Source organism: Pterocles gutturalis, unplaced genomic scaffold, assembly GCF_000699245.1.
Source record: "Pterocles gutturalis isolate BGI_N339 unplaced genomic scaffold, ASM69924v1 scaffold4488, whole genome shotgun sequence".
NCBI classification, from domain to species: Eukaryota; Metazoa; Chordata; class Aves; order Pterocliformes; family Pteroclidae; genus Pterocles; species Pterocles gutturalis.
Genome location: NW_010122779.1, coordinates 58,893 through 81,766, shown reverse-complemented (window position 1 = coordinate 81,766; position 22,874 = coordinate 58,893). Strand labels below are relative to the sequence as shown.

Below are 22,874 nucleotides of genomic sequence, written 5' to 3'. Positions count from 1 at the left end.
TTGCATCCTTGGCAAGCAATTATTTTAAAAAATGCTTTTGTGGGGTTTTTTTCAGGCCTTTAAAAGTGGCTTTTTCTTTTCCACCTTAGTGGAAAAGTCTTCAAAGTACTAAACAGTGTCAGCACTGGGAATTAATCAGATTGATACAACTGAGATGGCGGCATGGGGCACCCCGAGAGCTAGTTGTATTCTATGGGTTTGTTGGCTGCAAGCACCCGCCCCACTTTTAGGCAAATACTCAAAACTAAATGGAACTTATTAACATTAGTTTGTCCTGCTGAGTTGAAAACAATCTGTCTAAATGCAAAAAAAAAAAAAAAAAAAAGTAGTAGGTATCAAAGTTAAACCACTTCTAGAGGCAGAATCAAATTAAAGTGAATTGAAACAAGTTGGATCAGCATGAAGTGACTCTGTTTGTGAAGAGTACTTTGCATTTCTATATCTTTTCACAGCCATACTTGAGAGAAGAATATCAGCAACTTCACTTATAAAGCTGCTCTTTGCTTCCTCCTTTTGCCCTAAAGCAAACAAAACAGGCAGGCTCCCAATTTGGAATCTATTGAATGAACCCAAATGACTTACTTGTTGTTTAGTTGTCGTGGCAGCAGAGCAAATAGATGTGAAAAGATTAGTCAAACAAAAAGGCAGAAACCTTGGCCCTGTTGTAAGGATTTGGAAACCCAGTTAGTAGTTCATCAATTGTTGATGCTGCAAGATAAAGGCATGTAGGAAAAAACCAAGCTGCAAGTAAAATGCCTCATCTGTGAGGTCTGTAGGAATTGAAAGATTCTTGTAATAAAGTTGTAAGTTTTATTGACAATTCTTCCTTTCTCTTCCTGTTCCTGTTTCATTGCAGCTTCAATATGTATTGAAAATCATATTAACAAATAGCAAGGGTGTGAAGGAAAGCATGTTAAAGAAGAAAATTAATGATTACATTAGCTTAGTGACTGTGACGCTGCCCTGTTTTTCAAAGAAGATATATCTGAGAAGGGTGTTAGTGAGGACATGAAGTTTCTTATTCAATCACATTGAAAAAATCTGAGAAATTGTAGACTTCAGAACAACTACAGCAATTATTGTCAGCTGAGACACATGTGCTGAGAGACAATCTTTGCCTCAAAAATCTTGCAGAGTACACCAGCCAGGCAGCCCATACAAAGAAGAATTAAACCTCATTTATTTAGGAGAGAGGACAAAACACCGTCCCTGAAACCACAGTGCATGGAAATAGGATGTGAATTTGAGGCTATGCTACTCCCAAGGTTTTCCTGGCACAGGCTAGCTGGACATAGGTATAGGTGAAGAAGGATTGTTCCTGTAGATCTTACTCTAGAGTCCAGCCTGGAATATGGGCCCAGGGCTTAACAGAGAGACTCCAGATGGACTGAGCCTTCGGTCTCCCATCACTGCCTGGAGGTCTGATGTACTTTACTTTGAAATTGATAAATGGGGTGGTAGAGGATTGGTGCTGTGATATGAATTATTCCCACTCTTATTAAATAATAAACATGACCACAGTGACTTATTCTTCAGACTGGATTCTTTCTGTGGCTTAATCTTGGTAATAGCTTTCTATTTGAACTACATAATGTCATGAGCGAGCTGCAGGCCGCTGAAGAAAGGGGCAGCAGAAGGAAGTTGGTAGATTGATACCATATCATGTGTATCATAAAGTAAGGTAGTAAAAACCCTCAGGAAATTGTATTTCTTAAGTAATGCAATCAGAATTGCACTTAGACAAAGGGGATTGCTTTGTATTTACTAGCTGTGTTTAGTGCTTTTTCTGGTGTGCCTAAATAGGAAAAACAGATATTTGGAAACTTCAGAGTGGAAAACGGAGTTCTAGACCCAAATCTGTACAGTTACTTTTGGGAATAACACAGCAAAATGAGTGAGCTTGATTTGCTGCACAGCAGATGCCAGGATTATATGATGTGGAAGGAATTTTTTACTTTTAAACCCTTTCAGTGTGATGAAATGCAGGGGAGAGGAAGGAGGGGCTGCCGTAAGTGCCCTCATTTTTTTTTTTAACCTCTTCTGTGCTCTGAACCCAGAGATACCAGTTGATTCATGCAAGCACAGCCTGTGTAGGTGGACTCCACCAAAACAGTAATTAAGTGTAGTGTATGTTTCTGGACTAGAGCTAAAATGGAATGGAAAATAATACTATTTATTCTGTGGTTTAAAGCGTGCTGCTAAAAACAGAAAATGCAACAAACCGAGAACTGAGTTTGCATGAAAATTGAAGAGTACAGTGTGTCTTTTTTTGGTATACATTATTTAAAACAAGTTTAGCAGACTATAAAACTTTTTATTATAGTCAGCTTGTAAGTGTGTTCTGCTACATTGTGCAGCATCTCAAAATAAAATGGACCAGCGGTTGTTTACAGAAGCTAGAGGCTTTCAAGACCAGCTCACGGGATGATATCCGGGCATTGTGTTGTCCTACAGTCCATGAGATGCTGTGTTGGGCTGATTCAAGGAGATCCATTTGCAGAGGCATCATAGTTAGCTGCTACATTGAGAGGAGAAGAAACATTTGAATGAACTTTCTTGCTTTTTGCACTGTATTTAGTAAATGCCATTGGCTGCTGTTATATTTACAGAAAATGAGTATATCAGAGCCTTTATTAAAATACACACGTGTCCCTTGCAAGCAATGATCCTTCTGTTCAGGAGAGCTTTCTGTGTCAGCTGTGATAAGGTGAAGAAGCTGTGTGGGTAAGATGCAGCCCCAGGTTTTTACAGTGGGATCGCGCAGGGCTGCGTTGATCACCTGCAGTGGCCCTGGCGAGCAGGCAGCCGGGGTGTGCTTCTGCTGGCTAAGGGCCAGCGCGCTGCCTCCACACCATGTTTCACTCCAACGTCCGCTTCCTTGCGCCGTTGAAAACTCAGTGGGATCTGAAAAGTGCTCCCACTGCCCTGCAGGCAGGGTGCTCCCTCCTTACCCTGCGCCTGCCCTCCCCACGGTGCCCCGGTACCTGTGTGCAGCCCTGCCTCAGGCGTGCACGGTAGGTTGGGACACTTAGCTGGTTTAGTTGCACAGGAGGGAATCGTTTTTCTTGACTAAAGAGGGTCAAAATACTTCCTTGCCAAAGGGAGAGAAAGGTAGGGAGTGAGATGCACTAAAGCAGGACAGCAGTGAAACCCCAGGTGACAAGACCTTTTGGGGTGTGTGACTTAACGTGCAAAACCTGTTGAACCTGTTGGCAAGAACAGAGCCCTAGATCCCTGTTGCAGAGGGTTTGTTTGTTGCTACCAACTGTATTTCAGTTGCCTAGTGATAGTGTTTGTTTTCTTGGAATTTGCTTTCTGGGGCAAGGTTTCAGTGGTGGCTCCTGACTGCAGCCCTGTGAAGGTGGGGTTGCTGCAGGCCAAGGTACATGAGGGCAGAGCACCCGGCAAGCCCTGCCCTGCCACCAGGAGGGCAACAACAGAGGAGGAGTGTGGTGGCTTTGAACAGACTGAATGTGGGAAACAGGAAACTGCAGTTGCTTTCTCCTCCCGCTGGCAGGCATGGTCGGTGTTGAAGCCGTTGCTTTTATAGGAACAAGCTGACCTACTTATTAACACATTGTATTTCAGTGTTCAGCTGTGGCTGCCTGCCCCAGTGGGGTTTTGTTTCTGACCTCATGAAATCTTAGGGTCCCAGCCCTGTCCCAGCGTTATTGGGGGTCTTGTGCAGTCACACTGTGGTTCTGTCCTTGAGCAGGGTGTGAGGGACGTCTGGTGGTGAGGAGCTATGGAACCACAGTGACGGGCACTATGTGCTTATCTGCATGGAAAAAGGGAAAAAGCCTACTGGAAGGACTGATGTATGCCAAAGAGTGGCAGGAAAATAGAAAGAAAGGAGAATTGGAGGGGTGTGATGTTTGTGTATTACAAGAGGTTTTGACCAGAAATGTGTTTTCAGTTGCATTCTGTGGGATAAAGAGGGGACAGTCTCTAATGGCTGTAGCTGTGGGTATATTTAGAGTATCTGAAAGGGAGACTGTTCTTCCAGCTTGTGAAATTCAGAGGTGATTGTAGTCAGCTGCTTTTCCCTAGCCGCATTTGTAAAGTGAGGTAAGGGTTGGTTTGGTAAGAACACATGCAAACAGACAGATTTGGAGACCAAACATCTGTGCAGGGTCAGGGAGGAGCGTCCTCTCAGTTTGGTCAACTGATGGCACCATAGTGATGTAAGACTTGTGCATCTTACCTCATGGAGATGATGGCATCCGCCAACATGGAAAGCAAGCCTGCAGCTCTTTCCAACCAGGGCTTTGGTCTGTTTTAGCAAAGCCAGATTTCTGTGAGCAAATGACAAAAGCGTAGTGGTGGAGAAGATGGCACAGCACAAGGCAATTTCCTTTGTCTGGTAGACTGTTCCTTCTGCCTCCGCTCTGGGGGCCTTTCAGTTTTTCAGAGCTACTGGATGCCCATTTTGCTAGGCCAGCAAGAAGTATCTGCTCCATCCATCTGTAACAGTGGACTTGCACCCTATCTGTTGGTCTGGGTGGAATATATACTCTTACATGACTTCCCAATGAAAATGTATTTGCTCCTCTGACAGAACGCTTCAGCTGCTTTTAAAAAAAAAAAAAGTCTGCTATGATGTATAGAGGCTCTTGTGAATGTATCTGTTTAGTTTCCAGCCTGGAAAGCCAACATAATCAAAGCTTTCCAAGAAATTTCCTGCAGCTTTTCCCCCTGAAAAGCTGTGACCTCCTTCTGTAATTACATTCCAATGTAGCCTTAGCTTTGAGGACCATGAAAGGTGGAGTTCACATAGAATACATGTTCAGGCAGAGTGTTGTCATAGATTTTGCTGCAAAATTCATTTTTCTACCTTTTGTGCTCTTTCTCCAGGACCTTGTACATGCATGTGTGTCTTTTTCTTTGAGGTACGCATATACCTGTAGTGAAAGTACTTAATCTAAGAGTTTGGAAAGAAAAGACAGCATTTCTGTGCTTAAAGTCTTGAGAGGCCGTCTGCTATCATAACGATAGAGCTGTAGGATTACCCAGAGATACAAAATGACAGGCATCATAGTTAATACTCATCAACATCCTTTCTAGCAATCTCAAAGCAGTCCCATCAGTAAAAAGCCTAAGCAAGCTGTGCTGCATTATCATGATTGAGGGCCAGATCAGATTTGATGTTACTGGCTGACATGAGTAGAAAAAGTTTTCCAGTTTTCCCACTTCTAAAACCAACTTTATAAATAAGCTCTTTATAACATTGCAAATACATCCTCACACTTCTGTTAAAATACTCACTAATGACATGAAAACAAACCTGAAATGTGTTTCCAGATACTTTGCTCTGAAACTAAAAGGAAGGAGCTACTTACATTGATCCCTGCTAAAGGAAGGTGTAGCTCAGTGCTTTCCCAGCATTAAGAGTTTGGGAGTTTATATATTCCAAGCCCTTCCCAGCCAACATCAAGTCCAGCAATACTGATTTTTAATCAGGCATGATTACCACTGTTAGTCTCCTCTGAAACGAGTGATATGACTATACGACTTATCTCCAGCCATTTCAAGCCTTTACACTGTTTTCCATAACTGTATTATCATTGTACAGTCTGACACTTGGTTTCCTGCACTGAGGAGTCATGTAACTAACTACCAGGTCTCTAACCTTACTGGAATTTCACTGATTTTGCATAAAATATAAATATTTTCATTGATACATTCCCAATAGAAGAATTTTTGTGGCTTTTATAACAAAGGCTCTAAAAAAGCTCTAATACGTGCAGTTAGCATTTTCATTGTACTGGATTAAATGTTGCACCAGATTTATGAATAATTGTTTCTAAATCGGGGCATCAGGTATGTGCTAGGGGCGGGGAGAGGAAAGGATCCCTATTAAGGTTTTCAGTTCTGTTCCCAAGTACATGCAAGACAGCTGTTTGCCTATAAATGGTGGCATTAAAATGAAAAATAAATGGGAGCTTTTTTCTTTTTGCATTTGCTTTTCTGGAGGTTTGCCACTCTTATACGTTGAGATTTTTCTACCCCCTGCTGGAGACAGGAAGAAGAGAAGCAGGGAGGTTCAGAGTGGGGAGGGCAATCTTCACAGACACTGGGGTGCTTAGAAACTCTTCATTTTCTGGCTGTGAAGGGTGGTGAGATGAGGCGGGAGGGCCTCTGTACAGTGGTGGGTAGCTGTCCATTGGACTCTCCCATGAGAGGGCAGGCAATCATTAAAGATCCGTGCACAAAGAGGCAGAGATGGGGAGGGGGCAAGACAAATGTGTTCTCTGTTTTGTTTTGTTGTAATCGATCTGATTACCAAACGTTATTAAGATTTGTTTCCCAGACAGCCGGTGCTTTGTTCTCACAGACATACAGATCTGACGCACAGATCATGCTAGTAAATTGAATCTGAGCTGGCAGTGTTAGTATGAACTGTTTGCCTGTACGTACACGAAGCAGAACTCTGTAAAAGAGCAGAGAGATGCCTGTGTGCCACACTGACAAGGATTACAGAAACTTGTGCTTAAAATCAGTAAACCAGCTCTTACTAGAGTTTGTTGAAATTTTGGAGTAAAAAAAGAAACGTGTGGCATTTTTTTCTATTTGATTGTAAACACAAAATTGACAAGAGGACTTCATACTTAATAAAAGCAAGTCTTCTCTTTCTTCATGGCAGCTTTTGTCATGCCACCCACTTGGCTAGAGTGGCGGCCATTCTTCTCCAGCAGTGACACAGCCTCCTGGGACTGAGAGCTGCACTGGGAACCTGCAGGGGAAAGGAGGTCTAGCACACTTTAAAAGGTGGTTTCCTCTCTGGCCTTGCTGTATGCCCATGAGAATGGTGCAGAACCACACTTGTAATTCTTGTTAATGAAAGCATTAATTTTTTTCACAAAACTGTCCTGAGCTATAGTTAAGCTGCCCAGCTGTTCCAGTCTGGGGCTGATCCCTGCAAGGTGCTGGTACTCTGATCCTCTTCTACGGGGTCTACTCATTCTCTGGCTTGTATACGTATATAAGTGCTTTCCTGGATTACAGCCACAGCTCTCGCTACTATCTCGATAAAGTTTAATTTAATTTTTTTTTCTTAATGTCCAACAACTTCTTTTAGGCATAGCCTGTGCACATGGTCGGTCTGGGTGCCCATTCACCACATAACGAGAACAGGATGAGATCCCCTTAGCTTACCCACTCTGTTCTATTAAATAAATACACTTAATAACTTTCAACCGAGGATCTGAAAGAGTTTGCAGAGGAATTCTGGTTGTAGTCTGTCCATTCCTTATTCCTCTGATACCCTCACCTGTCAGCGAGTAGTGAATCAGTGTCCAAGGAGTTTGAATAGGGTCGTTCCTAGCAAATTAGAGGTTGGCAGAAGTGAGATCCTGTGTCTCCCCTTCTTTTTAATTAAAACATAAAAGGTTGATTCAACTGTTTTGAATAGAAAGGAGATGCGTGATAGCAGTTTGTCACATTAGAAGCATCCAAGGGGCCTGTAAATGTGATGTAACTACAAAGTCTTGCCTTGGTGCTTGCTCTCTAGAGATTCACATGAATTATTCTCTCACCACAGTTTGTTTCCTGGCATGTCATATTTCCTCTGTTTTTGAAATGTTTAAGTAAGAAATTCAAGCAAAGCCAATATTTAACTTACATGTTTGCTACTATATAGTGCAGATGGTGCTAAATATTTTCGTTAGCAAAGTGTTTACTGGAAGATCTGAGATGCACGTGCAACTGAATTCAAGAAAAATGTAAGCTAAAGCAAGTTTGATAGTTTTTTTTTCAGGTTTGTAACATATTTTCTAAAGAATCTCTTCTATGAAGTATTGAAGTAAGAAACAAAAGACCCCTAATAACTAGGATGTAATGTTTAGTCTAAACACACTGTTGCAGTTGTTTTAAATAAATCCTATTATAATGTATGCTATTTAAGCTAGGTTAAAGGCTTAACCTGAGGCTGACTGATTTTACTTTTTAAAGTCTCTTCAGTGTTCAGGCAGTTTATGTTCACTGTTTTCACTAAAAAAAAAGGCCAATATAGTCTCAGAATATTGATTGTTTTAATAATTCTGCTACTCCGTTGGTTATCTTGTAGAGGTCTGCAGTGGGAATGTCAAGATCTTCAAGGGCTATCTTTGTTTTCCTATGCCTGTATAATAATTCTTCAAAAACTACATTAGTTCCTGCACTACCTTACCATTGGCCTGCATCTCATCCCTCAGACCACTTGGGAAGCTTTCCAGCAAAAAAAGTCAAAAGGCTCTAAACACTTGATTCCTGCTCTTCTGTCATTTCTTTTATTTGGAAACTAACGAAGTTCAGAAGGAGTATTGCAGGAAGAGTGCAACCGGTTTTGTCAGATGATGGCAATGTTGCTGGGGCTGTCTTCCATCCTCCATTGATTTCCTTCTGAGAAGCAGAAGAGCAGCTTGTTCCAGACATGTCGAACATCACTCCTTGTGGAGAGTGCTCAGCCATCATCCACAGACCTTGGGCAGGTCTTTAGCATCTCCATGGGCAGGCTGGGGCTGGCTTGCAGCAATGCAAAATAATGATTGTCAAGTGCACTGATGGAAAATAGGCTTTAGTCTGCTTCTGTTTGTTTGTGTCTAGTCCTGTTGGTCTTTAATGGGGATACACTTGCAAAAGATGGGCCAGGGAGAAACAGTTGCCCCAACAGGGTTTTCCAATGTATTTAATAATAGGTTTTCAAAACTAGTAATTTGATTTATTTGTTTATTGATTGATTCATGCTAGTGACTGTTAGTTGGTCTCAATCTTAGGAAGAAGGGAAATAAATGGTACGGACTTTAATTTTTCTTTATTTATAATGTGCCTGCCTATCTTGGACATAAGTCTACAAACAAAAAGTGATCTGTTCTTTCAGGTGTGACTTTACTCAAGAATTAGTACTAACACACCTCAATTTGTTCATTTGTCAATTTTTCTCCTGAGGAAAAACACCTAATCTAGAATTGGAGGGCAAGCCTGGGCTGGCTGTCGTGGCTGTGTGGTATGGAGTTGAGCACCAGCAGACTGCATGCCTGCCTGTCTGTGTACCTGCTAGTTGGTCATGCTTGTACTGTGTTTTTTAACATACTTCTGGTGGCAATTTTTTGCTGTCCTACCTACACCCATGCCTTGAAACCCAGGGTTGCACAATGTACACCAGAGCGGGAACTGCTGGGCTTGCAGCCCATTTTCCCAGCCTTTCCTAGCTTCACAAAGAAGCCCCTATGCACAGACCTCCCTAAGCTGTCAGCGACTGTCCTTCCCCTCTGGTTCTCCCAGTCCCTCACATACGAGGCTTTGCCTGCTGACATCCCTCTGTACCTTCCTGCCTCGATCTGTTCCACTGTCCTGCAGAGGAAAGCAAAGAAAAGGCAAGAATCTGAACAGAAGCTTATATGCAGGCATGGGAGTGCAAGGGGAGAGATGAGGCCACTTGCAAGCCAGGTCTGACGTGACGTGCTCTCTGGCTTTCATTCATAGTGCTATGGTTCAAGTGCTACTGGAGTAGCCCCTGGCCAGCTTCTCTTCATTAGACTGTGAGTCTTGCGTACATACTTCAGGCTGTTGCCACAGACCTCAGGCCAGCTGCATATGACAGCTGTGGGCTTGTATCACCAGTCTGCACTGCACTGACTGTCAAGTGTGAGGCTGCATTCAAACTTTTTACTTTATTCCAGCTCCTGGTAGAAGAGTTTTCCAAAAATACCATTGCTCTGTTTTCTAGAAATGTTCTGGTTACCAGTCTGTCTTCAGACAGTGTTGCTTTACTGAAACTGTCTTTAAATTTAATAGTTCTTCCTTGTTTTTCCCCCCTGCATCCTATGGTCACCTCATTGTGCTGATAGGAGTCTTACTTCTTTTCTGCCTTTGTTTTGCTTACCCCTGAGCAAGCCAAGCTCTCTGTTTTCTCTCCTGAAGTAGGTTTCTGTCAGTTCAGTTGTCCAGCTTGGTTTTTTACCTTTTTTGTTCTTTTTTTCAAAGAGTGAATTTTTCCTGCTTTTCTCGGGATACAAGTTGGAGCGAGCTCTTCATGCAGTGACTTGCAGGAACTGTAGCCTCCCACCATCTGAGGTCTAGAATTCCTCAGCCCAGGCTGTTTCCCAGAGGTTCCAGAGGAACCATTTAGTTCATCAAAACTTGCTTCTTTGGAAGTCATAAATTTGTTATCCTTCCCACTTAATCTAAACTGAATCACTTTGTGGTCCCCTGTTCCAAAGTCATCCTCATTACTTAAGATAAAGAGCAGAAAAGAACCTATTCTTGTTCATTCGGCTACAGGGATAAAGGAACTTGTCAGCTGTCATACCCAGGAATAACTGGCCTTACCATGGTTAATAGCATTTTTTCTCCAATCTGTACTGTGAAGTTAGTCTTCTATGTTGACATAACTCCCATTTCTTTAGTGATGCAGAGCTCTGTCCAGACTCATGTCTAGTGCAAGAAGAGCAGATCCAGTGTCTCTTAGAAGTCATCTTTGACCATCTTGCCACAGCATTTCCAAACATTTTCTTCTCTTTCCAAAGTCTGCTGTTTCATTATTGCATGATAGTATCCTACCGTAGGAAACCTGTATTTCTTTTCCTTGAAAAGCACAGACCTTTTGACACCTGTTTCAGTAACAATTGGCATTCCACCCTCTTTGTGAATTTTCCTCTAATAACACTAGTGCCTTGAGTTCCTCTTCTATTATGTCAGTCTGCCTGCATTATTAGCACATAGCTATTTTAGCTGCTGGGTTTTCTGTTCACCCTTTCTGCTCTTTTTTTGTTTGTTTGTTTTTGGTTTTGTTTTAGACTGTGTTTGGCTCTCTAGTTAGACTTTATGCAGTCATTTTGCTGGTGGTGTCATATGCCTGACCTCTTTTCTCATCATTAGTATATTTCTTTTCCTTCCAAATCCCTGAAATACCTTTCTCACTGTTGTTTTCATGTTTATCTGACATCTTCCCCTTTGCTTTCTGGATCCTGAAACCAGTGTGGAATTTATGTTCGCCTCCCCAAGCCTTCCGTTGCCATGTTCATGGTGTGGGTTGTGCCATGGTTCCAGTAGTTGAGATGTTTGGGAGAAGCCCTCCTGAAGGTTCATCTTGCAGTGAAAGTACCCAAAAGCTACTCTTCCCTGCAGAACCAGTGACTTGAGAGAGGGGAGGACTGTAAGCATTTCCCCAAGGGTCACTAGAGCTATGTGAGATACATCAGTTCTTTTCCAGTCAGAATGTCCTGCGCTCACTGGGCTGAAAGACATGCTTGATTCTCAAGGTCTGGTGGACGTGAATGTATTATGAGAAGGAAATTAGTGCTTACAACAGACACTTGTATGGGACAATAAGGTATAAAATGGTCAGTTTTGTAGCGGAGTTCCTCCTGCCAGCCATCCTTCCTTTTGCTGGAAGAAAAACCTATTATTAGCAGCAGGGACATTATGAAAGTTTAGCTTCAGCAATGATGGCCTTGATGACACAGTTAGAGATAATACACATCTGCACAACTGGGGACAAAGAGCATGTGTTTTTATGTGTATCCTTTGGTTAAAAAAAAAAAAAAAAAAATGTGTGCAACCTTTAAGGCTGCAAGGAGTTACAGCCCTCATAATCCCATCTTCCACTGTAGAAGCTGAGGCTGCAGCAGTTAAGATGGTTGAAATTCCTGAAAATTAGGTAAGCACATGATGGAACATAAAATTGTTCTCTCCTCTTCTGTGCTGCGGTGCTTCCTCCAGCTAATGTTTTCTGTTCAGTGCTACAACCTGCACAGGCTAGATGGAGTCAAAAAAGACTTTGCTGTTGCCTTTGTGATGGGTGAATTTTATTTTCATATCCTTCAGCACTGAACATGAAGCTTGCCAGTGATGTGCACCAAAATGAAAAAATATTTTTGAAATAAACAAAACCAACCATCTCCACCCTGTTTTTAAGCAGAGAATGTGTTATAATACATCATTTTTATGTATAAGATGTATAGCTCATCTCTCTTTAGTCATCTGTCTCTTAAAAGGTTTTTATCTTGCACTGGTAAAATATAGTGTAGTGAGTCTTTCTTTTAACAGTTAATTGATCTTAATCTTTATTACTGAGATGAAAAGTTACGGTGATATGTTTTGGTTTCATAGAGCTCTCCAAATCATAGATGAACCTCTTTGAGTTTGGGCGTGTGTAAGACATTCTGTAACTCTTTATCCTACTGTTCTTTTTATTAAAGCTAATATTTCTAACAAGAATGTATGTTGTAACTGTTTGTTTATACAGTTTTTCAGATGATAAAATGGTATTGTTAGAAAATTAAAATTGTATGTGTAGCTTCATGACGATACAAATATAACAAAATAGAGGAGCAGGAAGAAGGTTTCTGTTACAGATGTTCTGTATTTTTGAAAATTAGACTTCTTGGAATAACCTGTGCTGTAGCTTACTTGGCAGTGCTGGAAATAAAATGAAAAACCAGGAAAAAATATTGGTTAATTTAGACCTGTACCTTTCTTCTTCTGTGTCTCATACAAGACCCTTTCAAAGGAGTGGGAGAACCACTGTGACTGCCAGACCAGTTTTGAATTGCTTCCTCCTGGCCTCTATTATATAGCTTCCAAAATTGTCATTCTTAGTCTTCTGTGCACTGTTGTTGAGGAATTAATATCATTTTTTGTTCCTTCCCAATATCTTAGTTCTGAATCCTGTTGGTTTACCATACGCTTCCACAAGTATTCCATTTATTTTAAGAGCTCTTCTCAACCTTATTTAAATATTTCAGAAGTGGACTCGGTGGCAACCTACACCAAGGAGTTTGACAGAGTTACAGTACTTACAGTTCTCTTCAGGTATTTCTTTGTCTTGCACATTGTAGTTTTATGTTAATAGCTATGTTCTTATTCTGTCACCAGGCAAAATAAATTAAAAATAGGGGGAAAAATATTAAAAAAGCCTTCACTCTATTAATTATTCTCTATGTCTTTGACCTAGCCTGACTCATGCCAAGGTTAGCCATCGTTATGTGGGAAGGTAAAAGGCGAATCTATTAACAGACAAGTTAAATAGGGGCAAGCTGCTATTTGCTCTGTTGCAGTCTAATAAGCCTGAAGGTAAAAGGTGGAAGACAGAGTTGCTTTTGCAACATTTTCCTGCTGCTGAAAATTGAAAATATCAAATAATCAAATCACAAAAATGTAGGAATGGGCTGTGCTAAGAATTGAGGCAGCGAGTAAAAAGACCAGTCTTGTAGAAAAGGAATAAATGGGGCTTTTATCTTTGGAGTACAGTGGCAGTAAGTTTTATGCATTCCAGCTAGAGTAGAGCATTTAAATGGAAAAAAGCAGTGAAGGATGCTGAGGCAGAAGTAGAACGGGCTGAAAACTAGTATACTGAATGGTGAAGTGAAACTCTTTACAAAAATAGTTTTATTTTAGATGTAATAATTTTAAATTAAAATAAGATCTTATAAATTCATTTCTGATGAAGTAACATGGCAATGGTTGTAGTGTACAGACGGTGCAGTTTATTTACTAACTATAATTTTTACGTCACTTGGCAGTAACATTTTAGTGGTACCTAAATATGCATCTTAAGTGCCTCTCTCTAGGCATCAGTGCTGGCAAATGCAGGCCACGGTTGCTTTGAACTGCTTCAACTGCTGTTTTCTTTAAAACCTTATCATATGGCTGTAAAAATAAATACCCTCTAGTAAAATGAATAGGGACTGTGTTATCCTGATTTTTATTGCAATTTATTTGGAAGGGGTTGGATTTGGAGCATTCAGTGAAATCAGATCAAAGTTTGAAATAAAAATATCAGTAAGAATTATTATAAAACACTTCCTCTATCTATTAAATTATCTTAGATCAGAGATCACAATATAATAAAAGGACAGCTGTCACATCCAGTTTTCCTCAGATACCCGTTTGCTTTTAATTATTTTTTGTCAATTCTAGAATAAGCAGTCTGCTACCTGAGAGTTACAGAGTACCTGAGAGAGTACTCTGTGTTGCTGGATGTTTGTATGTAATCTTGTGCCAAAATATTTCGTGCCTACTATTTTGACACTTCACATGTCTGTGCAGGACAGATTCTGATCTATACAGGTAACCTGCGGAGTGAAGTTTGGCTCAAAAGCACATCTTGATAATATGCGCTAGATCGTAATTCTACAGAGTGATAAATTGTAGGTTAGTTCCTCAGTGAAAGAACTGCATGCTGTTTACCAATTTGGTGTTCATTTTTGAACACGTTGCTGAATAGGAGCTTGAATCTAAAATGTAGCTAACAGACCTGCCATGAGGTTTTTGTGGCTTATGCTTCATTGGTATCGTATTCATCAAAAGAAGTTTTGTCTTTGAAAGCAATACTGGCAAAAATAACAGTAGGCTAGGCTCCCACTGCAAGGGCAGGTACTGCAGCTGTGGTGGAGTTCCTGCCTGTTGCTGGCTTTGAACTGTGTTGAGATATATGCTTTAATGCCTTATGAGTTTGTGTATGTGCTTAAGGTTTCTTCCAGGTCCTTTCTGATACCCTGTGAAGGACAATTGGTAGATGAGGGACCAAGCACTGAAACTTCAGAGTATAGTGTAAAGCACTGAGTGTATAGACAGCAGGCATCTGTTAGGGAAAGCTGTGGCTGCTGACAATTTTTGTCACTCTTTTTTTTGTCACCCTCTGATGTTGCCTGTTGGAGACTTTTGACGTACTCTTCCTTCATTGTACAACACCCACAATCCTTTCTCTTCTTTGTTGTCTGTCTCTTTCACTGGGAAAGCTGGGCATCTTCTGCTTTCCGCTAGCAAGAAATGAACATACAATTTGTGTATGCAGTCAGTTCACCACTTTAATTAGCAAAAAGAAACCAGGATGCATTCATTTAAATACTTAATTGTCTAAATTCCAGAACTTGGTATGTAGTTATTTTTAACCTTTTGGGAAAGATGTTCCTGCAATCATTTTTCACTAACCACCCACTGTTAATAACTTGGAGCCTTTAATGTCAATCTCAGTCTTCAGGGCGGGGACCTCACTTATGAAATCCACAGCTTTGCGATGCAGACAGGCAGGTAGAAGGGAGAGGACCCAGTTACCCGGCTGGTCAGGCTGCCCTGTGAGGTCTGCCCTTACTGCTGGAAGTGAGAGGATCCGCGTGGAAGAGATTTCACAAGGACACCAACTGTGGGGAAACGGCTGTCAGCATGGGGCACGGGTGGGGACCAGGAGTCTCCGCAGGGAGTGTCTGTCTAAGCAACGGCACCCTTCATTCGCCTGCCTTCAGTGCTGCTCCTCATGACTACTTCTTGGCTCTTCTTCTTGACATCCTTCTCAGGAGAACACCTCCAAATTGCAAGTGTAAATCACAGAATCACAGAATGTTAGAGATTGGAAGGGACCTTGAAAGATCATCTAGTCCAATCCCCCTGCCGGAGCAGGACACCTAGATCAGCTGCGCAAGAATGAACTGGCCTTTCAGTTTGCCTTCAGACATTGCTTCTGCACCTCTTTGTGTGGTCTCTTGACTGCTGGCCCTCAGCCCTTGTCTTGTGCAGCCAGTCCCCTGTTTTTCTTTTGTATCTGCAGAAGGACAACCCAAGGCACATTGTCCTGGATCCTACTGACATCACCCTGGGTGTGCATCTCCAAACCCTCGTACCTAGGCCAAAGCATTATGGAATATCTGTCTGGGTTTTTCGAGAATATACCAATAGAAATAAGGCTACACATCCTAGCAGGTGCGGATGTGCTTGAATCATGGTTGTGCTTAGGAAAACAGCTGCTGTGGATGCAGTGGTGTGTTATAAACAGCTCCAGGTTCGTGTTCTGAAATCATGACAGAAACATGGTGGTACTACTAGTGGTCCGAAGGCTAAGAATGTACCTTTCAAGATAAACTGGTTGCATGAATTTTGTCTGAAAGTGCGGGGTTTGTTACACAGACAAAGCCCAAAGACAGCAGGAAATGTGTCTTTTCTGGTTGTGTCCTTTTATTCTTTCAGCAGCACAATTAACATTATGCTACAGTGTTACCCAGTGGTGGGACCTTGTTTACAGTAAATCAAGAAAACAAAATTTAGGAAGTTGGCTGAATGAATTATAGTACAGTTAATTCAAATTCTAACAATCTCCTGATTTTATGGTATGAAAGAGATGGAAGAATGCTGGTTTGGCTGGTTGATTTCTCAGGCTTCTTTGTTTTTTGTCTTGCTTTTTAATGTTAGATAGATCATCCCGCTTCAGTTTTACTAACAGGAAACTCTTGATGTGTGGTGCATGTGCTGTGTAGACCCAGTCCTGCAACACGGCACATGCTCAGGAGTGAAGTTGTTTGGAGATGGCACTCTGAGCATAGATGCTTGCAGCAGGAGTACTGCTTTTGGTGCATCTTCAGACTTGGAGATGAACGTAAGTTGGTAAAGCTGCTTTTCTCAGTAGTCTGGATGCGCTGACTTGTTCAGGACGCAGACTGGCACCTGCCCTCCGGTATGTGAGCACCTTTTACAATTTAGTCTACTGCTGCTTCAACTTTAGTTTCAAGCCCACAACACTGTTGCTCTATATACTCTTTCACCAATTAAATCGTAGAGTAGCCATTAGAAGTGTGTTGCCAGCTATTTGCAGAAAAATAGTACATACTTAAACTACAAAAAAAAACACACCTTTTTTTTTTCTTAATTGGTCAAGTGAATTTCTATTTTGCTTAAGCAGATATTGAAATCCTCTCTACGTCCACTTGTTTTGTTAATAAATTGCTGGACTTACATCACACCACATTACTGGAAATATACTTGAAATACAGAAAGGCACAATATACATGTATTTTTAACAGTGAAAAGTAATTTTCTGACATAATAGTCAAAATAAAGTGCCATGAAGCTATTAGGAGTAAATTGAATTTTTTGGTATGTAATCTAGTATAAATACTGACAAGCAGGGGAGAGGGGGGGAAATAACAAACGCATACTCATTAGTCATTCAGTTTAGCAGCACAGAGGCAGCAGTCGGCCAGGGTGTGCATTTTTATGTCTGCTTCAATTGCACACTTCATTTATTTGGGCATGGCATAGGCGGCTTTCTCTGTCACACAGCATCACTGCACGATTAGCAAGTTGTGCCCCAGGGCAGCTGGGACGCTTTGCTGGGGCAGATGTTCTTTTCAGCTTATTCAGTGGCCGTTGTGGGGTTGTTTACTGTTGTCATAGCTACCTACATTTCCATAGCAGCCGAGCTGCTGTGTGTGAAGCAAGTGAATATAGTTATAAAAGGATCATATTTTGTTCTGTCTGTATAACTTACCATCTGTCAACTGACTGTGGTGGATTCAGAAACCAATTTAGGAATAACAGCAGCCAGCCGATGATTTTTGCTTATATTAAAGTGAGAATGGATGAGGATGCAAATAAGTTGGTGCTTCAATGAAATGCTATTTTCTTCTCCCCCCCCCCAGTAGCAATTTAGCTTCCAACACTTTCTCAAACATCGCTGAAATCCTTATCAACAAATCAACATGATTGTCTTCTGTATTTGCTGAGGTGTAGGTGTTCTTTACGTTTTGCCACTCTGCTGTCCGCTTATCCCTGTGTGTTGCTTCCAAATTGTGATGCTGCACCTGCTTTCACAGATCCTTTGTAATGAAATCTGAATACTCTCTACAGAATTAAACAGTGAATTCATGAGGCTGACAGTGGAGGTATCGTGCACACACACGAGTGTGGTTTGGTGACATTCAGACCCGTGCTCTACTTAATAGCAGCAATGGGATCACATGCAAGTTTGGGGGTGAATTCAATGTGTGATCAACAAGCCCTCTGAATAATGACCTCATACCTTTTCACTGCAGAGATTTGGTTGAACCTATCGTTTAGCAACGGGGGCAACAAGATTAGCCCAGTTGTAAATAATGTATTTATTGGTTGATTTTTCCAGATCCTGACATTGATGCTGCCACTGCCATGATGCTTTTGAATACTCCCCCTGAGATACAAGCAGGTTGTGAGTAGATATTTCTATAGCATATAGCAAAATAGACATGTAAAGTTAATATTCTCTTTTATAAGTATACAGCGTACCAGATAAAAAGAAGGATTTAATGAAGAAATATAACTTCCCTTGTAGACCCTTACACTTTTTTGACCCTTACATGAGTATAATTTTGTGGTTCATATTACATTCTGTGTCACATGAATAATAGTAATCCATGATCTCCAATGTAAAAGAGGGGTCATTGTTATTCATTACATACACTTAATTGAGTAACATACTGTTATCCGTACTGATAAAAAGACCTGGGGCAACAGCCAGGAGAAAGGCAGAGAGAGAAAGAGAGCAAGAGAGCGAAGGGTACATGGCATATGGTTTTGTTTTCATTTTGTTTTGATTTGACTCCCATCGTGTGAATTACCACAGCCATCTGGATACTTTCCATTCACTTGGGCACTGTTTCAACTCCTTCCTTGCACACATCCTGCCCGTTTTGCTTTTTTTGCTCTGCCTGATGCAAGGCAGTAGGCAGGCTCGGGGGAGCAAGAAAAGGTCTAATTTCCTGCCAATACTGTCCTCCTTGTTCTGTGACTAGACCTGAGGATTTGATGCTGTGTATTAACAGAGCACTGAAGGCCCCCACTGTACTGGGCTGTGCAAATAGGGCAGGAATCACCCTACCCCACAGAGCTTGCAGTGAAAGTATTATAGGAATCCATAAAGCAGGGAGTACAAGAAAACAAACATATCACTGGTCAGCAAGCATGGTAGTAATGCCAAGTGACAGGCAGCTCTAAAAAATAAAGGCAGAAGTTAAAATAGAAGCCATTATCAAGCCTGTCTAGCATCACTGCTATTGTTCTAGCTTGCGCAACCAAATCCAAATTCCAGGGGAAGCCTTGATTCGTACTTTGATTCTCTGCCTGGGGAAGAGAGTCAATTACCATCAGAGCATTTCCTGTGCATCCAAGGAAGCCTATTGTCAGCCTGCTTTGTGACCTTGCCAGAGAAACTCCTCTTGAGAAGCTCCTCTCTGGGGAGAGTGCAATGTACTAAGAAACTGTCCGTTCTGGAAAGAGAGAAGAATGGTCTTTGTCCTCCTCTCCTAAGCAGCCTTCAGGGACTGCACATGGTAAAAGGGAGAGCAATCCCAGCTATGTGTAGGTAGAAAAAGGAAAGATTTTATCAGGGAGAGGAGGTTGTTGCTGGGCTTAGTGGGAGAATAAAATGAGAGATCTTTAAAGGATCAGAAATTTAAAGAAGCCAGGTTTGTGGGGCAGAGACAAGGGGAAAAGAAGTTGGGGTAGAATATGAGAGTGCAGGGATAAAAGGATATGTGAGAGGGAAGGAGGAATACAGTAGAATGTGCATGGAAAAAGATAGGGAAAGCGCAGAATAATCTGAACTCCTGGAGGAGCTGGAGAGCAGGAGAAGATAGCAGACAAGAAAGGGAGGACATCCATAGTAAGCTGCATGTACTAAACATAATGCAGATTTTTATCATGTGCATGTTTGCCAGCGTTGCAGGTGTTTGCGTGGAAGCAATTTGGAGATTTGGGCAGTGTCAGTGTGTGTGTAAGCAAATTAATTACTACTGCACATAAAGAAACAATTGCATGAAAAATCATATTTAAAATTAGTTTTAAAATAAAAGGCAATTGGGCTGTAAAAATTTCATCACAATGCTGAGCTTTATCTCACAGTTTATTCTCTGCTTTGTCAGTGACTACAGTGGTCTGTAAATCAGGCTGTGAGTGATCAGGGCAGTCAGCATGCTGGTACTCTTTGATCCCTTGAAGATTTAGAGTTCTGTTCGTCATATCAGTCTGTGGTGTCAAGCATGTGCTTAAGCCATCAGGGCTGCAAAATGTCCCATCTTCTGAAGCCAAGCTTGCCTGGAAGTGATTTGAAGAGGGAGAGGCATAGTTTACAGTTTGGCCAAAGTTGTTAATTCCTGACTGAAAACACCATTTTGGTCTGAGAGCCTGACTCCAAGTGTGCCAGTTACTTCCACAACAAAGATAGTCAGATGGAGGCAGAACCTGAGTGTCGTTGCGCAGTACAACAATCCTTTAAGCCTTTGCCTGTCCTACAAACACTTAACCGTTGTGGTGAAACATGGATACCTCCAAAGCAGATTGTGACAGAGTTTGCATTCATGTTTGTGTGGGTGATTGCATGTGTTGACTTTAGACTTTGAAGGCATCTTCGTGGATTGAAAGATACCTTTCCAGCAGGATAAAAATCATGTGGATGCTAAAAGCATCTTTAGGATGTACTTACCTACAGCCATCGTTCAAAGTCTTATTGAAATGTATTATTTTAATATAGTCTGTCAGAAAGGAATCCCGTCTCAGTGGCATTAGAAAATACAGAGTAATTATTCCTGCTTTGTAACAGATTGATTAATCAAGCTTTACGGTTTTAAATGGCCATTTAAAATTCCGTGACCATGTATGAAACACTGCTAACAACCAAACATGAATTTTAAAATCAGCTTTTGCTTTTATATGAAATCTTGAAATGGTGTCTGAACTGATACAAACATTGCTTACCATTTACCCCAATCAAATCAGTGCAAAAAAAAAAAAGTCAGAATAAAAGAATAGAACATCATTATTAGGATTATTTGGTGTTTGTGGGGCTTTTACTTCATAGACTTTTGAAACTGATTGTTCACATTATCACTAAAGGTTGAAAATAATGCAATTATAATTGAGGTGTTGACATCAGAAATCAATTTCTAAAATATGAACACTTCGTAGTACTTTCACAGACCAAATATTTCTAGATTGTAACTGAAGGCAGAAGTTTTAAGTAGCCAGCTCTGTGCAAGACTCTGCTGAAACATACAAACCAGCTGGCACCAAGAATAAAGCATGAAAGATACTGTGATATGCCAGAAAAGGGCACATAGGAACATAGTTTTAATACTTTTTTTGCTTCAGTTTATGGAAGTCCTTTTATTTCATCAAGTTTTGTGTAGTTTGATTATGTTTCTTTTTAAACAGCAACTGAAACACCTACTTTCTTCAGTAGCAGCTATCACAAGTTACACAAATACTTTGGATTTTATTATCAGCCAATATGTGAAAATTAATTCCAGAATACGTGACTTGCATTGAAGACTGTATTTTGACCTGCAAGGAACTGGATATTGGCTGGGCCATGTTGGGCAAGTTGCATCAAATTTTTGAGCCCTTTTTCCCTGGTGGGAAATCTAGTTCACAGAGAGGACAGAAGAAAAGGAGATGGTGAACAAATGGTAAAGCTCAATTTAGAAGTCATGGCTATACTTCAGCTCTTACCAATGTTTTGAAAGTAAGTGTTACCAGCTATCACTCAAGTGTAGCATTCCCAACTCTTTAAGAGCCTATCATCCTGGGCATGTAATTTAGTCTTGCCAAACCATTGTGTTTTGCCATGAATAGAATGGAGATTGGTTTTGGTGATTTTACAGTGTGTTTGGACTTCTGAGGTTCAAGTCACTGTAAGCATTTTAAGTAGCAATGGCATCTTAATTGGTGAGGTCATTCCAAACTTGGAACCATTTGCTCTGAGGCAAGGACCGGTAAAAAGGGAGTGTGTGTAGTGTATTGCTGCTGCTGGTACCGCTGGTGAAACAACGCTGCGGTCAAAGTGATTATACTGGAAATCTTTATTTAATTCAAGAAGCTCTTAACTCAGCAATATTATACATAGCTTCAAATTAACGAGCAGTCCTTTGCCCTTTGCTATATAATTTGGGAGTTGTACACTGTTACACTTACTTACACTTACAGTTGTAAGTACATTGCTCAAGCTTAAGTTTAATACTGCAAACAGTTGTAAATGGTACTTGCGAGAAGGGCTTATGTAAAACCAGGAAACTGAGTGTCTTCTCAGCTCTGAACATCCATCTTCTGTTTTCAGTACTGCTCACCAAGCTTACCCGGAAAGTGGTGGCCTTCAGGAGACTTCGCAACACTGGTTTTGTGGGTGCTTCCTTAGAGGAGACTGAAGCGCTGTGGTAGAAATGGTTGGGTAGATACGAGCATGGAGTTTTGCTTCCTAAAAAGCAGGCCTTCCAAGGGTGAGGTCAACATCTCTCTGGTTTGGGAATATTTATTAATCTTTGTCTCAAAGTGTATAAACCCAGAGTAGATACATATATTTTAAATTTGATGGGAGGAGAAGTAATTCCCTAAAAAGATCTACTAATACTGTACCTCTATACTTATAAAATTGTACCCTAATGAAGTTTGCTTTTTAAGCTAATGCAAGTGAATTGTATATGTGGAAAATATATTTACAGGAATCAAGAAAAAAAATTGATACAAAATTGCCCTAATAACAGACAGAAATCCTTGAAATAGTATCAAATAGAACATGCTGTTTTCTTGGGACGTTTTTGTTGTATGTGGAACTTGATAACTGTAATGTTCTGTTTGTACTGCTTGTGGACAAGCCACTTATTGTAACTTACTAGATAGCTTCCAGACTAATTTTTTGTATCAGAAAATGATAAATCATTGACTCTAAAATGTTTCATAAAGCTCTTTTTGCTGACAGTTCTGTATCAAAATGAGAATTGGGAAGAGACATTTTCATTGGGTTGAAACTTTCCCTCCCAGTTGCTGGGACTTTTTGGAGAATGGCATCTTCAACTTCAGTTAAAGAGAATTATTTTTTTTTTACTTCAGTGTTTCAGTATTAAGTCATTAAAGTAAGGAAATACAATTGGAAAGAAAACTTTTATTAAATACTTTCTCCTTCCTTCTCCCTATTCCTCATACATTGATTTTGTTTGTTGCAATTCTAGCAACACCAAAATGAAGAATCGCTAGCTGTGGTTTTCTACTTACATATATAAATAACTGGGAAGATTGAATTATTTTTATTAAATGTCCTTAGACAAGGTATGAGTGTGATAGGATTGTCAGTATATGCTTCCCCTCCACCCTCCTCATCC

At 40.8% G+C, this 22,874-nt stretch overlaps 1 protein-coding gene across 1 annotated transcript in view; it reads left to right on the top strand.

Annotated features, from left to right (window-relative positions):
* Positions 1 to 22,874, top strand: part of LOC104464790 (forkhead box protein N3-like) — a 70,866-nt gene that overhangs the window by 32,612 nt on the left and 15,380 nt on the right. The window contains exon 5 of the mRNA XM_010077621.1: positions 17,870 to 17,932. Coding sequence (XP_010075923.1) covers positions 17,870 to 17,932 — 63 coding nt within the window. The remainder of the gene's footprint in view (positions 1 to 17,869; positions 17,933 to 22,874) is intronic.